We start from the raw sequence: 17,031 nt of genomic DNA on the forward strand, positions 1-17,031 counted from the left end.
GATAGGGGTGAGGGGTGGTAGTGATGGTAATATTATCCTCTATAGTTTAGAGCTTAAATCTAGAGCTTAGATCTAGAACTTAGAGCTTAGAATTAGCCAGACATAGCCAATCACACTGGATCAGACAGGCCAGTGACCAGATGTTGTATACAATTCCTTTTTCTTTCCAGTAGCTGATGGAACAAGCTTACCATGACCAACAGAGATGGAGACAATGAGAAAGGGAATTATGTCTGGCACAGATTCTTCAGAAAGACTTTGGCTTTTCAGAAGGTCCTAGAGCTTCTGTACAGAGAACTAGGAAGAAGGATAGTGTAAGACACTGAGGTTCAAACAGGTCAATGAGGAGACTATAGGCAATTATTCTGAATATATATACATATATGGTTTCTTTGGCTGCTGTAGATTCTTTTAAAACCCATACAATCATGGGGGTGGGTGGGCTGAACTTAACTGAAGAAGCTCAGAGTATATCAAGCAAAGCATATGAATAGAAGGAAAAACAAAATTAACACACACAGAAACAAGTGGTGGTGGTATCCCAGAGGGAGGAGGAACATTTGTTAACTAATTTTCATTTTGCTCCTCTCCTGCTTTTCTCTGCCATGGTCCCAATAGTTTATTTCTGTGTTTGTTTGTTTGTTTTTATTTTTTTCCAGCAGATGTAGAAATGACAGAGCAGGATAGGTGTCTTATGGTTTTTGATTTCTTCTTAGGCCTGTTTAATTATTTTTTTCCTCAGTTGACTGTTGGCACCTGGTTCCTCTGTAAACTATATTCCTTGGCCTTCAGTCTCAGGTTGGCAATGCTGTTGGCCATGTTGATGCCCTGTGCAGGGCTATTGTTGGCACATGTGGCAGAATAAGTAGCCATGGCGCTGTAGGGACAAAGGAGAGAGCAGGGAGAATAACAGGCATTAGTTTCATAAAGCTGCAAGTCTGTGCCCCAGATGGGTACAAGTCTCAGGATGGGGGCAGGTAGGGGCAGGTGGGTTGGACTACATGACCTCTGAGGTCCCTTACAGCCCCAGATTCCATTAGTCTAAGGCCCTTGGAAAAGGGTGGCAGTGTTTTGAAGGGCAGGGAAAAGCAGTGGAGCGTGGAACAAGACGAGGGGAAAAGTATTTTCTGTGTTGGATACAGTGAGTAATGATTTATTTCTGGGGTGAGAGAAGAAAGCTGCTTATGGTGGATAACAGGTGTTTCATCAGTTGACCAGTTAAAACAGTGTTTAATCTTGTCCTGCCTACATCACCAGCTTGTGGGAGTGAGGAGGAAGAGAAGGAGGCAATTGAAAAGAAACTACGGGGCATTTTTCATTCCTCATTCTAGGTAGCTGACATTAATCCTAACATATTTTAGATAATCACTGAATACCATATTAAATAGTGTACTTGGAGAACCAGTTAAATAATCTAAGATGACTTCTCTGCCTTTGTTGATCCACTGGTTGATAGTACCAAGCACTGCCAAATCAAGAGGTTTCCACTCCAATTGGCCTTGATTTTATAACTTATTCAAAAGTACTTGAGCAGCTTACACTGTCTTTTGGGTCAGTTATTTTGGAAATGTTTAAATCTCTTAGATAAACTAGCAAATGTTCCAGTTTCGGTATTCCTGACCTCAGAGGTAACTGTTTCTGACCGTTCTTATTGCTGAGAAAAACCCAAAGTTGTTTTTCATTGTCAGAGACTGTAATTAAGACCTAGGAATACCACTGGGCAGAAATTTGTAATTGGTGGTTTTCTGTTAATTGTATCCATGAATTTCTTTTAAAGGAAAAGTAAAGGTTTCTTAGACTTGGATGCAAATTATCCATTACTTGATACTAAACAGCTATAAGGGAACTCATTTTAATTCAATGAAAATATTCCTAGTTGTTTCTAAGATTAACAAAATACCTTTCATCTGAGGGCTGAAATGAGATAGACTTATAAATGGAATGACATGTGCTCTTCTGGTGCCTGCATTCCTATGCAATTTTGTCAGCCACACAGGAGTTTGTGGTTCTGGGGATCAAGTGACAGACCAGAAAGAAAAAACTAAAGCTACTCTACAAATAGAGAGACTGTATCATTAATACTTATTTGGGACACCACATAGACAAGATTTACGTCAAGACTTAGAGTCAAGACTCACAATAGCCTATATCAGCTCAGTTACTAGCAATTAACCCAGGAAAATTGGGTTAAAAAGTATAATTAGGTCTTTCCAGAAATATAATCCTTAATTTAAGACCCTTATAACACTGGTATGTGTATGAGTGTGAGTGTCTATGGTTGTGTCCTATGGCAGGGGGAAGACTCAGAAGCGTTCCAAAATAACCCTACACTCTTCTATTTCATTGTTGTGTGTTTCACTCTTACTCATCTCTGGGTGCATGATCTTAACTGTCTACACAAAGTTAGATTTATCTATAGCACCCTGTACTTATTTCAATTCCTCATACTATAAGCCCCATAGATGAGATACCACATCTGCCTTGTTCACCACCGTGTCCCCAGATAGAACTACCACATATCTAGCACGTATTTGGCATTCAAGAAAGTATTTAATGAATAGATAAGTAACTGACAAATATCTAGATATTGTATGATTAAACTGATTAATGCTCAATATCAGTGATCTCTGTCATCCTGCTGTGAGTAATGATTTCTAAAAATATTTTACCAACATGCTTTTATTTTAAGGAACCAGTCCTTCCCGTTAATTTTGCTATCTTAATCAAATGTGCCAAATCAAAAGGGACATGACCAAGGCAAGACTGATGATTGCATATTCTTAATCCACCATAAATGGCTTTTAACAGTAAAAAGTGAACAAATATTGGTGCAGGTTAGACTTATAGAATAGACTATTACTTCTACTACTGTCTACCAAAAGACAAAGACAGAAAGAGTCCCAATTCATGTAGGTTTCAATTAGGAGTGAGATAAATAGTCAGAACAACCTGTTAAAATGGGACAAGTTTTTTTCTTTGTTACAATATACCAAGAAGTCTCATTTATTTTCAAAACCCATATACATATTATCATTTAAGTTCTGTATGAATTACATGCTTCCATTCAAGACCCTACCAGAAATATATGCAAATCCATAAATCCCATACTCAAGAAATTTCTAGGATATACTGAAATCTAAGATTTCAAAGAAATAAAAGATCTAAGTAGCTGAGAAAAAAGATAATTGGATTTGGAAAATGTACCTGTGTTATAGATTATGACATCAACCAAATCAGCCTTTCTCAGCCAGATTTCTGTGAGAGAATTAAGTCCTAAAGATGGTACATAGTATAATTTTAAATGCATAGGAAAGAAGCTGAGATTTTGAGTTATCTGTATTATTTAAGTACTGAGAATAAAATTAAATGGCTTCTGAAAACAGGAGGCTGAAACTTCATGAGAGAGCAGAAAGAAAACAAAAATTCTCTGATGGCAAACTGTAGATTGTCATAGAGTATTGTGCTTTTACATATTTGGCCCAATTTCTCGGGGGATATGTTTTCCCTCCTTTGAGATTCTGGACAAGCAAAGTCCTATTTAATAGAGATTCTCTCTTTTTGTGATGATCAAAGGTGTGGCCACTTTCCTTAGCAGACAAAGGGAATTAGAACCATGGAGAATTAGTTTACTGAAGATGCTGTTACTGTTTTCTAGAAATGTCTACTGTATTTGCGATTTCAGTTTTATCTATTATATAACCATTTTGCTGCAGTTACTTCATAATTTGCTAGTATCATCTGGTTTTCTAGTCTGAAGACTTGGTATGGTAACACATATCTTGGAAACACTGAGATTTTCTAACGCAGGCCAGATGTTAATATCCCAGATGAGATGAATGTTGATCCACTTCCCATCTCAAAACCAAATTAATGAAATTAGGGTTATATTTTACACAGGAGATTGGATTTTCACTGAGACATTCTTCCTTAAATAGCAACCTGTGTTTGCAGAGTTGAGAACAACACCCTTGTCTAATTGTACTGTGGTGCTGTTAAAGGACACCACTGTGTTAGCGAGACCATGACAATGACTCATATGTAGCTCTCAGGTTAGAGGGATGTGAGAATAAAAAAGCAGTTGATATTAATGAATGAGTTTTGCAATATCCTATACACTTGATAAGTGATAAGCTTTTCACTCTATAAACGTTTAGGAAAGCTATAAACTTTCAAAAATCGGTCTAACTTATTTCAGCATCGCATAGCCATAAGAAATAGGATAAAAGAACAGAGACCATCTTAATTCACAGCCTCTAAACAAACATTTAGAGTACATAACTTTATAGGTAGAGGCTAAAGGGATATTGTGTGCACACACTAAAGAAAACGAGTATGTTTTCCCTCCAGTAGTTTGACATGAATCTAGTTTCTCAACTTAAACTAAAACTACCATTTAGGCAAGTAGGGACCAGTCCTTTGACATACCAGTAATAAGCAAGACGTGTTACAGGTCAGAAAAGACAAAATTAATCCAAGAGCAGCTTAGTCATGCTTTAAAAAGGCATTAGAAGTATGATGGAGAGGACCCACTTCCAAAAGTGACAACAGATGCAAGAGAGCCTTGAGTGGCTGTCAATCTGAAAGATTGTTCATGACCACCTGTTTTCCATGTCACCAAAACTTCTAAAGCTCTGTGTTAGGAAAAGAACGAGAACCCTGAAATGTTTTCTCACAAGACAGAAACCAGTGAGGTTAATAAGCTGTTTTCAACCAAATTAATGGGGCCATTCGCACCATGTAAAATGACCTCTCCTTCCTAAACAGGATTAAGCTTCCTGGGCTAAAAAGATGAGGTTGAAACTAGGTAATTTATTAAGCACATGATAACACCAAGAGCCTGCTTTCCAACACGTAGAGATCCTGCCCATTGGTCTTGCCTTCTGCCTATTCCTCTAACAGGATGCAGACATGAGATGAGTACTAAGACTGGGCTTATAGGGTTTGGCCAAAGCAATATTTCTATTTAGTTTTGAAGAATGTAAAATTCTCTGTGTCTGTGACCAAGAAACGACATTGCCGTGTACAGGGCATTGAGGAATTAGAGATGAAAAAGAAATACTTGTATCCTATCTGTTGATTCAGCAGATCTGCTCTGGGACTTGCACAGAGCTGACACATTTAAGTAAGCTTGAAATTTTTCCCTCTCCTTATTTGGAGATTCCTAACAGTTGGAGCCCAGCCACAGACAGCAGAATGCTAACCACCAGCAGGGTTAGAGTTCTGTTTTCACTGTGGACAAATCATTTTTGATAATTTCGACCTACCTTGAGAGGTTGTCGTGAGGGATAGTGTGTTAAAATGACTGCCAAACACCAAGGAAGTATGGAAAATACTATACATGGTATGGTTTTAAAGCCAGGAAACTTATGACCGTCTCCCCCTCTGCTTTCTAATCACCTGGAGTGTAAATCCCACAAATCACGAAACAATTGAGGAGAGCTGGGGGAAAAATACTACCTGACTCAGTTTTCAACTCTAACTTTGTTTTCTATTTGGCCCTTTTGGACAAATGATGACAAGCTATGGAAAATTTCACCCCAAAGACAGATCTGTCAGCCCAAGAAGTCTATGTGTCTTCCTGAGATCCTAAGGCTTCCCAGCTTGGGATTTTTCGAAAGGCTGTAGAGCTTGAGGTTTTCATGACTCTGTCTGTGACGTGTAGAGGTTGGAGATCATCTCTTTGGTTTGTTCTTTTGTCAATGCAAGAACAGCAGAGGTATACTTGCTTCATCTAAGAAAATTCAATATGAGTTTTCCTAGGGAAAATTTACTGTTAAAGAGAGACCCGATAAATCCTTTTGGAAATGATCTTTTCGTGATTTAAATAATCATTTCCAACTTCTGTTTTTAAAACTCAGAAGTTGATTTTTTTAAACGTACATTTAGCTCTTAAAGTGGACACATTTGGGCCATATTTCATTACTAAGCCTTCAGTTTGCACTGCATGTTCAGTGATGCTTCCACCATTTTAAACTTTTCTTTCTAGAAATGTTTTATATATGAAGACTTGCATCTTTCTGTTGTCTCAATGATTTTTGTTTCTCTTTTTGAAATGCACATTGCTTAACGTAGGTTCCAAATGCCCCTGTGTGATATATAATAGGGAAACTATTACTAGCTCAAGCTTAGATACAAGGTTACGTAGATTCACGACCCAACTGGCCTGAAGAACAACAAGAGCCAGGACAAGAACATAGTTCTTCTGACCTCTGTCCCATCTCCTCTAAAACCTCACTATTCAAAGTATGTACCAAGTGTCAACAGCATGGGCATCACATGGGAGCAAGTTAGAGGTACATTTCCCAGGTCCTGCCCCAGACTTACTGAATCTCATTCTGCATCGTACCATGATTCCAGGTGATTCATACGCCCAGTAATCTTTGCAGAGCCGTGCTCTAGGCTATCAGACTACCCTTAACTCTATGGACGTATTTTCTTGCAGTTTTGGTTTCCAATGGTGTTCCCCACTTGAGGACCTCACTGCTTTCATTTCTAGGACTGGTAAGCCCCACTTTCTTGAATATACTTAATTCCCATTTAAACCCTACCCCCAGCAGCCGCCCTCTTCCCCCTCTGACAAGTTACCTTTTCAGTGTCTTCCGTTAGAATCCGTTATGAAGCCCCTCGTGTAAACAACATCTTGGGAGGGACGAGGATCTATTTTTGAAAGTGTGAAAGGGAGAAATGAGCCAAATGCGTTCAGCAGATGTCAGGCAGCACCGTGACCACGATCAAATGAGGGGAGGAGGAGAAGGTGGGGGGAGGGAAATTGTGGATAAGGATCGCTGGCCTCTCTTTCACTTGTCATTAGTTTTCTTTGAAGCCCAGCCCTCCCTCTGGAAATGGCACTCCAGACCAACACTGCAGAGCTAGGCCATTCTTTATCTATCTTTCATAGGAAGGGATGTCTCTGCAGAAAGGTTTCTTAACTACTTCATCTAAAACAACAGTCAAAAGTCCAGGACTTGGTAAATCACTGCCACCCGAAAGGCAAAGCAGTACAAGCTAATGAGTCTTAAATAACTCTAGTGCTTGTGTGTGCTTTCATTTGCATAAGGAAACAGTTCTCAGCTAAGCAGTGAGCATGTGCGCCAAAGACAAGCTTCTTTCAACTGTCTAGGCGTAGATAAAGAAGACACCTGCCAGGACAGTAGTGTCCTGTTAAGGAATGCTTTGTTCCTTCTGGTGACTCAGTTTCCTACCTGATATTATCACCTCTAACACCCTCGAGGGAATGAAGGAGGTCATGACATGCTATAAATAGAGTGAACCGTAAGTCTCAGTTTGCCAGGGACAATCCCAGTTTATGCCTGTTGTCCTAGTGTCATTATTAATAGCACTCCCCTTTTACTTCAAAAGTGTCCCAGTTTGGATGATAAATTATACAGCCACCACTCTAGATATAAAAGACACCCAGAAAAAAATATGTTGGCTGTTTCCCATCCCATAATTCTGACCATACGCACGCTCTCTGCTTTGAGTCTTGCTTTCCTCCTGTCTTCTTCCACAGTTTGCTGTGGAAGTGAGCAAACTGTCCTCTTTGGCAAAACTGTCTGCTCCGCTGTCCCTGGGTTGCATGACCAAGCTGCCTCACTCATCCCAGGGGTTACCCACACACCCCAGAAGGTGGACCTCAGTCGCAGGCATGCTTCACAGATCTGAGACAAACCCTGAATCAAACAGGCATGTTTACGTAGTTTCCTAGTCTTATACTATTTACTATTTTCAATATCGTGTAAGATTTAATTTGAATGAAAATATGGTTATGTGGCCTAATACTTTGGACAGAAACAAACAGGGATCATGAGCCCTCGCTCTAATTCTGCTTGCTGAAGGCTTAAACTTGGGCAAGTGTTGGGTCTGTTCTTTGGAACCAGATCAAGGACAGAGCTGCCACACAGGTGCGTCCAAGGATTAACCAAGAGAAATGCCTTTTAATGAATGTCACATGTGAGATAACTAATTTGACATAATAGTACCAACAGAAATAGCAAGTTAATTTTCCATAACACAAAAGGTCTATCATTTCCTCTGCTTTTCATCACTTGGTTTTCTTTTATATTTCCTTAACAAGACTTATATTTCCTACCAAGCTTCAAAATGTGAAATCATAATGTATTTTGGTTCTAAACATAGCAGAAAAATCTCTAAGAAACAAAATAGCTTTGTGCCACTTTTAGAAATTAATCAAAATATAAACACTTCAGTCAACATTGGGTCAAAAAACATTACTGTTGCTTAAATTACTGCTTAAACCATCATTTTTCTACTTAAATCTGGAGCTGAATTAATTCTTCATACAGAATACGAACAATCAGATTCTATGAAATTTTTAATTAATTATTTTTTACAAACTCTGTGTCTAAGAGAGAAATGATATAAAAGTATACCATGAATTGAGTAAGAAGTACTAGGTTATATGATTTTTAAGTGAAAGGAGCAGAATACAAAATAGTATTTATACTAAGTCTATACTATATGAAATACTGAACTCTAATTGCAAAAATAAACACTAATTATCTCAAGATGGTGGAATTATGAGTGTTTTTTTTTAAAGTGTATCTAGTATTTCTACATAATCATTCAAAATAAAATAGAACACTTCCCCAGATAGCACACATAAATTGCATAATAATTTCAATTAGATGCCCATATACATAGTATGTATAATGCAGGCACAGGATTTGAACTTCTGCTGAGGTCCAGGTAATCTAGCCATTAATTCAGGGAAGATTTCATCCCCACTCATGCAGTGTACTGCCCTCCGCCTCTCACTGGTAAGGACCACGTGACAGCCATCTGGGTTATTACAGCTGGTATGAAAACTTCCTCACTAGGATCCAGGAAGAAAAAGGAGTTGAACTTCCTGGTCGTGACCAAATTCAAACCAGAGACCTTGAAACATCAAGCTCTGATCCACATCCATTTCCCAAGCCATTTAATGAGTCTATGAACTATCAATATTTATCTGAAAAACAAAGCAGTCTTCTACTTTTTTAAAATATTAAAGAATATATGATTTCACGATGGTCTTCAAAATATGTTTTTAGTAAATCCTATGGGAGAGGAGTCTAAATTTTAAATAGGACACACAGATAGGACTCATCTTTTGAAATCAGCAAAGCATACTATGTCTGAGAGCAATAGAAATTTCCAGTTTCCTATGCATAGAGTCTCCATGTACTAAGACCAAAGCAATTCAGGCTAATTTCACAATGGGGAATTTAAAAGAAATTTTCAAATCCATTTATGGTGTTTCTTTCAAGGAACTGATTTGGAACAGAGAGAATATTTAGTTGAGGTTTTTTGCTTTGATTAGAGTGATCAACTTTGGAAAGTATTTGCATTTCACTAATGTTGCATTTCACATCAGTAGCTCAGCATCAACTGGGAGATAATCTTATAATTAGTTTAAAACCTCTCTTTAAACTTTTAATTAACCTTAGCAATAAAAAGGTACACAGAAGCATAATAAATGAATTTGTAAATACTTCCTCCTCCACTGCAATCAGCCAGAGAACACATAGGCTTGATCTGGTTTCTAAGAATACTCAGGTTTAGGTTCAAATAAAGACACTTTAGACTGATGACAATGCATTAGGCACATGTGTCTCAGCTTCCCTCTGGCGTTAATCTGTATTTTCTGGACAGCATAATAAATGGAGGTTAAAAGCCTTTCCAAGCCATTGAAATAATACTCTGTTATTTGCTTCCTTAATATTTTTCACCTTTTAAATATAAAAATTTAGTGTAAATTATACATTGTTTTTATATATTTAAAAAAACACACACACACATAAACTAACCCCTCAAAGAACTTCAGATAAGTAGACAAGAATTAGCAATAGATTAGGAAGGCATCTTGGATCATAAGACATCCCCACCTACTAACAAAGAACTATGGCCATGAAAGTTATCTGAATGATCTTGGGTTTTTTCCCCTTCTCTCTCTCTCTGTCTTTCTCTGTCTCTCTCCTTCTTTTTTCCCTTCCTTACTTCTTTTCTTTTCATTCAAAATCAGTTTTATTGTGAAGTTTGCCTTTGGTCCTACACTTAGAGCCTTACATGTTAAATTCCTACTTGCATATAATCAAACCAATCTATCAGATTTGGAAATGGAGTGAAGTTTTGTTCCAGAATGATTACAAGAGGGACTCTGGGCATAGCTTAATGATCTTTTCTTTGAGATTCTTCCCCATCTTTGAAACCTTTGCAAGAGTTCCTGAGTCCAAGAGGAGATTGCTGATGGCCTGCCCCTCTCTCTTCTGCCCCAAACCCTGCTCCTGGGGCAACTAGTAATCTCCTGTGAAAATCTGGGGATGTCAGCAAGTTGAATGTCTCTGAAGAGGTTAACCCAGTAAGAAATGTCAGCCAGCTGCACAAGCAGCTTTAAACGTGACCAACCGCTGAGAAACGTGTGGAAGCGGAGCAAGGGAGAGTGGGCCAGTCATTCACCTGTACGGAGAGGCCGTCCCCCAGGAGAGATAATCAGTGGGTCTTGGGGCAGGACGAGGTACGATGGGCTGCTCCACAGCAGTCACATCTCCTGAGTAGGATTTGAGGAGGGAAGCGTTTTTATTGGCCAGCATGGCTCTCTCATTCCTGCGGAATTTGGCTCTTCGGTTCTGAAACCACACCTGGAAGATTGTCGGGAGGAGAGAAGAGCATGAGGAGGGAGAGAAAAAAACAAAGAAGAGGTTCCATGAATAAAGTCCTGGTTGATTTTTACCATGCAGTACCTTCCCATGGAAGATCTAGGCTAAGTATGGAATTCTTCCCAGAACAACAGAAAACATGCCATAATCCTTCCCTGGTGGGCCATGTTCCAGGGCTCTTAAGCACAAAGACTATTAGAACAGGACCATGAGGTACTTCCAATAATCAAGCCACCGGAGATGCGATCCATGACTAACCCACGTGACAGCAAAATATGGATTATATTCCTTGTTGTAATTGTAATAAAAAAGAAAAATCTCATTAGACTTCTGCACAGATACAATGGCATCTTAAAAGTTTTTTCAAAAACAGAAAAATCTCGTTAGATTTCTGCACAGATACAATGGCATTTTAAAAGTTTTTTTAAAGTTCTTCAAAAGGCAAAAACTTCAACTGGTTTCATAATACTTATTGGATATGGAAAGAAAACTCTCCATCTTCCCAAAAGTAGACCCTGCGACAAGGATTTAAGAAGCAAATAGTTTATCTGGGAGGTGCAAGGAATATCAGTAAGAGAGGGAGGAAGTAACAGAAGAAAAGCAACCTCTAACTGTGCTACTGAACCAGCTTCCTCTGTGGGAGCTCAGTCCTTAAGGGGCTCTAAGGACTGATGCAGGGCACACACCTCCCACCGGAGGGGTGAGAGAATTGTGGATTTGTACACTGGCTCCTGTCAGTCATTGATCATAAATGTTCCAGCACTTCTGGCGTGTCTCCCGAAGTTCTAGAAAGAAACTTGTGAAACAGAAATGCAGATACTGAAAATCGGAAGTTGGCTGGAGTATATTTAATTGTAGGGTTCCAAGGAAATGGGCAGTACTGATATCATCGACTACAGCTAATAATAAACCTACCACTTATTAAGTGCTATTAGGGCTAGGAACTTATATAAGCACATTACCTACATTATTTCTAGTTATCATGACAATTCCACAATTAGGTATTATTATTTCTATTTCAGAGTTGAGGAAACCGTTTCAATGAGATTAAGTAATCTGTTAAAGTTCTCACAAGTAATAAATGGCTGAGTTTTTGAGCTTAAGAACATCTGACTCATGATACTACAACTCTTCCAGACTGCCGTGGTATTTTATTCATTCATTTACTCATTCAAGAAGTCTTTTTGGCGACTGTGTTCTAAACCCTGGCCTAAATACCGGGAATGGAGAGGTGAGACTTATTCTCTGCTCATAAGCAGCTCACAATCTATTAAAAGAAGATAGACATGTAAATTTGAAAAATTACAAGAATTTTAAGTGCAATTATGGAAACGCATGACCAGGTGTGGGAGAAAGAAATCCTATGGTGAGGAGTGGGACAATTTCACAGTTCTAGTTGGTAACATTCACATAAAATACCACGTGATTGGTGCCCCATGGAAGACCAGGGTGCAAATCAGTAGAGGCAGAATCTTTTCTGGCTTCACCTCTTTTGTTTCTAATGTGTCCTTCATATTGCTATTAGAGTTATCATTTTAAATGCAAATATAATTGTATCAGGGCTTCGCTTTAGCTTTATATCATCCTCTGACTCTCCATCACCCACAGATTAAAATCAAAATGTATTACCATAGAACAAAGACTGTTCAAGAATTAGCACACTGTCCACCAAGTCAGCCACATCCTGTATCACTTGAATCTCATGCACTGGCCCTTCATCATTTCCAACCCTACCTGGGCTTAAGGCTCCCAAATATATTTGGTTATTTTCCCACCTACATGTATTCACACTGAATGTTCTCTCTGCCTGCGATATTCTTCCCTTTTGTCCACATGCCAAAGACATGTTTTTTAAGATTTAACTTTAATATCACCTTCTTTGTGAAATGTTGTAGTGGAAAGAACATAACTTTAAAGTCTAACAGAGTTGGATAAAAACACTGGCTCCATGACTTTAAAGGTTTGTCCTTGGATAGTTATTTAATTTCTCTGATTCCTTGTCCCCCAATCAAATGAAGATAATTATACCTACTCACAGGTTGTTGTGAGACTTGGCTCAGAATGGCTGCTTAATGTTCATGTATTCTCTTTTTCCCCAGGAAGATTTAATCATTCCCTCCTCTGGTCTATCACTCATTCTTGAACATTCCTTTAGTGTAGGAATCATCTTACTCTATGATAATAGTATGATATGCACATCTGTCTTCTCTGCCCCCAGTCTGTAACAACTTTAAGGAGAGAGGCCAGTGTATTATTTATGCCCTGCAAACCAAAACCAGTTCCAAGCGAATAACAGATGCTCAATAAATATTTGAGGGAAAAAAGTGAATTTTGCAAAGATGATAAGATATGGCTTCCATCCAAGAGGCCTTCACAGTCTAGTTGGGGAAGCTGGCCCACATACAACTCAATATAATACATGTCATGTTGCGATAAAAGCCATAAATATAAAGAAGGCCAGAGTCAGAGGGAGTGGTTCACACTGGCAAAAGGTAAGACTTCATGGAGGAAGAATAAAGTCACGGAGGGAGAATTCTGTCCTGCTCACGTGGGAAATGTTCACAGCTCTAAAAGACATTAGAACGTAGTAGGATGGAAAAGGTGGAAGATAAAATAGTTTCAGCATATAAGAACGTCATTTGCTCATTGTTGTGATGGGGCCAAAATAGCTCTCAACCCAAAATTGTTCTTTCACATTTTTAAAAAAATTTCCAGCATTGCCCTGTCCAGGTTTCCTTATTTAAAATTCAGATCGCCATGGCAAAAATGGTACTTTCAGGAATTGTGGGTTATTGGCCTAAAATTATTTATTAGGCCATGGCAGGCCAAGCCTGGGGTATAAAACATATGGGGTTTTTGAAGGAGAGGAAGAGATTTAAGAGTAGAAACGGAGAACGTGTTTGGAGAACTGTGGTGAGCAGCATGGGGGAAGAGGATGTTGGAAGGCAGACCTCCGAGTTCTGCTTTGGACTGCAGGACGGAGAGAGCAGAACTGAGTTTGTGCCTGTAGACCACTCTCATCTGAGCCCTGAGAGACTGCCACGCAGTAACATACGCATCCTCACGTATGCCTTCTCCTCACCTATCCTCGGGGGCACCACAGTGCCCAGGCAACTTTCCCCTTTTGTCAATGACATTTTTTTTTCTCCTGGGGAACACTTCTAGGTGAAGTCCCTGTTTCCCATGGGGAAAACTCTTGCACACTCTCTTCAGGCTGAAGGGACCTCTAGGACCCTCTCCCTCAACTCAACGAATGTCTCTCATAGCATAGGGTACTAGATACAGTTCCTACCCTCCACACCCTTTGAGTCTAGCTCTAGTCCCCATCAAGAGGGTTATTATTTGCAGAAAGAAACCCTTTAAGCCCAGACTGAACACAGATATGCAAACAATAACTCATTCGGGAAGACAAGACAGATTTGGCCCACAACCCCTCTTTATCAAAAGAGCAGCCTACTTGGACTTCCCTGGTGGCGCAGTGGTTGAGGGTCCACCTGCCGATGCAGGGGACACGGGTTCGTGCCCCGGTCCGGGAAGATCCCACATGCCACGGAGCGGCTGGGCCCATGAGCCATGGCCGCTGAGCCTGCGCGTCCGGAGCCTGTGCTCCGCAATGGGAGAGGCCACAACAGTGAGAGGCCCGCGTACCACAAAAAAAAAGAGCAGCCTACCACTGGCAATATGGAAAATAATAAAATCTTGACTCTCAGCAAAGACAGCAAAGCACTGCTTGAAAAAGCATTTAGCCAGAAGACTCTTACTTATTTAAAATTTACTGTAGTGCTTAAAATCGTGAACTCTGAATCTGCATATCTGTCTTCAAATCCTAGTTCAGCCACTTCCTAGCTGTGTGACATTGGGGAAACTACTTTAACCTCTGAGTCTCAGTTTCCTCATCTGCAAGATGAATAATGTTATCCACCTCAGTGAACTGTTGCGGGATTAGACAGATTAGTTTATGTAACTACAAACACTAGTTGGCATGTAAGGGCTCAACTAGTGTTAGTTATGATTATCATCATTATTATTCCTAATCACAGGTGGTATTATTTCTAGATGTCTGGCTTGTAGGTGATGTCTCATGGCATTCATATTAGAAACACATGTGATTCTCTTTCCCCTGTCTTACATGCCCTTATCCTTCTTTACTTCATAGAAACACAAAATCATCTATTTGAATGTGCTCTTAATGCAGTTCCTATGGGCAAGGTCTTTGGTGTGTTCATTTCTCACTCCCATCCATGTCCATAATTGTGTGTATTTATAATACCTTTCCTGAAGATTTACATATTCCCAAAGTCTGGGGAGGAAAACTGAGATGGAGGACAGAGAGTTCATCTCTCCGGCCACCCTACAACTCAAGTCGAAATCTGGGATGAGGACGAGGGAGGGTGCAGAGTCAAATCCTCCAATGGACAATGTTTATAACATGGATCTGGAAGGGTGAGAAACATTGGGAGGAATGAGACCTCCAGCAAGGCATTTTCTGCCCTACTGAAAGGCATTCACTTCAATTTTTAAAACTACTCTGCTGCCAAAAGAAACACAATTAGAAACGGATTCTGTTCTCATGCTGTCCATTTATAATTCTTTTTAGTATCAGCTCTGGTCTGAAACCTACAAGTTGTGTTTTTCAACAGTCTTCAGAGATGTGCCTCTAAGGAGGGGAATACTCCGGTTACCTGCACTCTGGCCTCGGTGAGGTTCACCCGGCGGGCGAGGTCTTCTCGCACAAAAGCATCCGGGTAGTGTGTCCGCTCAAAGACACGCTCCAAAGCCTGCAGCTGGCTGCTGTTGAAGGTTGTCCTGTTCCTCCGCTGCTTTCTCTTTTTCTTTTCCTCTGAGTTCAGTTGATCATCTGGAATAGAAGAAATTGATGATAAGGAGCTAAAAAGTCATGTTGGAGGTCCCGGTTTACACTTCTGTACGGTGTACCTACAGTGAGATTGTTTCCTTGGCTCACGTGCTTATCAAAGTGCTATAGCCAAATGCCACTTGCAGTGTGCACATGCAGGCATTGGTACAATCAGGTTCATATGCCGAGAGCCCGCAGCAGTCCTCCTGCTTGGTTGTTGCTTCTAAATCTGGGACCAGACCTGAACTGTCAGAGGGATATTTTTTGTATGCTGAAAAAAAAACATTTTTTTGAAGCCTGTTTTGTCAAAGAGGGCTAAAGGAAAATTTAACTCCTCTCCATATTCTCTGGAGATGGGGGAAGGAGGGTAGATTGCTTTGTACCTCACTTGTCTTAGACAATATTAGAAGGATCTCTGTTTTACCATGCATTTTCCTGGAAACAGCAAGTAACTCATAACTGTATTTGCTCAAGGCTCCATGCTATTGCTGAGGCAGGCTTCAGGGGCCTCAGCCTAGATCAGAGCTAGTGCTATAACACCATCAAAAGCTGACACTGACCTGAGACTCACCCTCTAAGAACTCAATAACAGTCCTGAAACATCTCTGAAACAGTTTCACTCCAAATTTGAGTTCTAAGGCTTTGAGCTCTTGGGAACCTTTGGAGAATCATTTCCCCATGTTTTCACCTGTCAAGATTCCTCCTTGGTTTTCTCTGAGTGCCCCCAAAGGCACCCTGGCAAGCTGATCATCCAGGTTGCCCATGGCAGTCAGAGAGTAGTGTGCTCCTGTCCTGCCACCCTCCTTCAGCCCAGGCAGGAATGATGGATGTGTGAAGCTGAGCGGAATACCAGTTGTGCTAACACCACCATCAAGCCCTCACCCTGACGCCCAAGCCACTGCAGAGCCCGTGTAGCACTCAGAGGTTTACAGCTCAAGCTGCTCAGGCCCAAGTCACATGCTCAGCCTGATGAACTGAACTCACACTTCCAATCACTTTCCCCACTCAGCTCAAAGAAAAATATGAGGAGTGAGAGTGAGGATGGAGAGAAAGAGGAGCATGGCTGCTAGCTCCACATTCAACAGAAAGTAGCTCTCAGCCATTTTTTCCAACATGTAAAGTCTCCTGATCCTCTCTGACTATAAACACACAAAATACTCAAAAAATTACTAACATGAATTCTAATGCCCCGAGGAGAGTGACCCACCCCTGAGCTATAGTAGTAGTATTACAAATTGAGGGCATGTTCCAGATTTGGGTGGGGATTCAAAGTGCAGCTTAAATCTAGGAGTTCCTAGCTCGGATCTCTCAGTGCCTAACTGAGGCCTCCAAGACTTTTTGATGAGAGACCCCTTCTTCATGAGTGCTGCTTCATCAGTGGAGGATGAAGCCCTTGGAGCTCAGAAGAGAGACTGCTCATTCCTTCCTGATAGTTAAAGCACCTAGATATAGTAGGTGCTTGTTGAATTTGTGTCCAGGGAAAATGTGAAACTTTTCCTGTCTTTAGAAAATTGTTTCTGT

General features: G+C 40.2%; 1 protein-coding gene across 1 annotated transcript in view; it reads right to left on the bottom strand.

Moving 5' to 3' along the window:
- Positions 1–615: 615 nt before the first annotated feature.
- The window catches only part of PRRX1 (paired related homeobox 1), a 70,511-nt gene continuing 54,095 nt past the window's right edge, over positions 616–17,031 (bottom strand). The window contains exons 2-4 of the mRNA XM_082864607.1: positions 15,338–15,513; positions 10,456–10,637; positions 616–877 (exon numbers count right to left, since the gene is read on the bottom strand). Of these exons, the coding sequence (XP_082720733.1) occupies positions 739–877; positions 10,456–10,637; positions 15,338–15,513 (497 nt within the window). The 3' untranslated portion in view covers positions 616–738. The remainder of the gene's footprint in view (positions 878–10,455; positions 10,638–15,337; positions 15,514–17,031) is intronic.

The sequence above is a fragment of the Leucopleurus acutus genome (genome assembly GCF_964270905.1).
Source record: "Leucopleurus acutus genome assembly, chromosome: 2".
Lineage (NCBI taxonomy): Eukaryota > Metazoa > Chordata > Mammalia > Artiodactyla > Delphinidae > Leucopleurus > Leucopleurus acutus.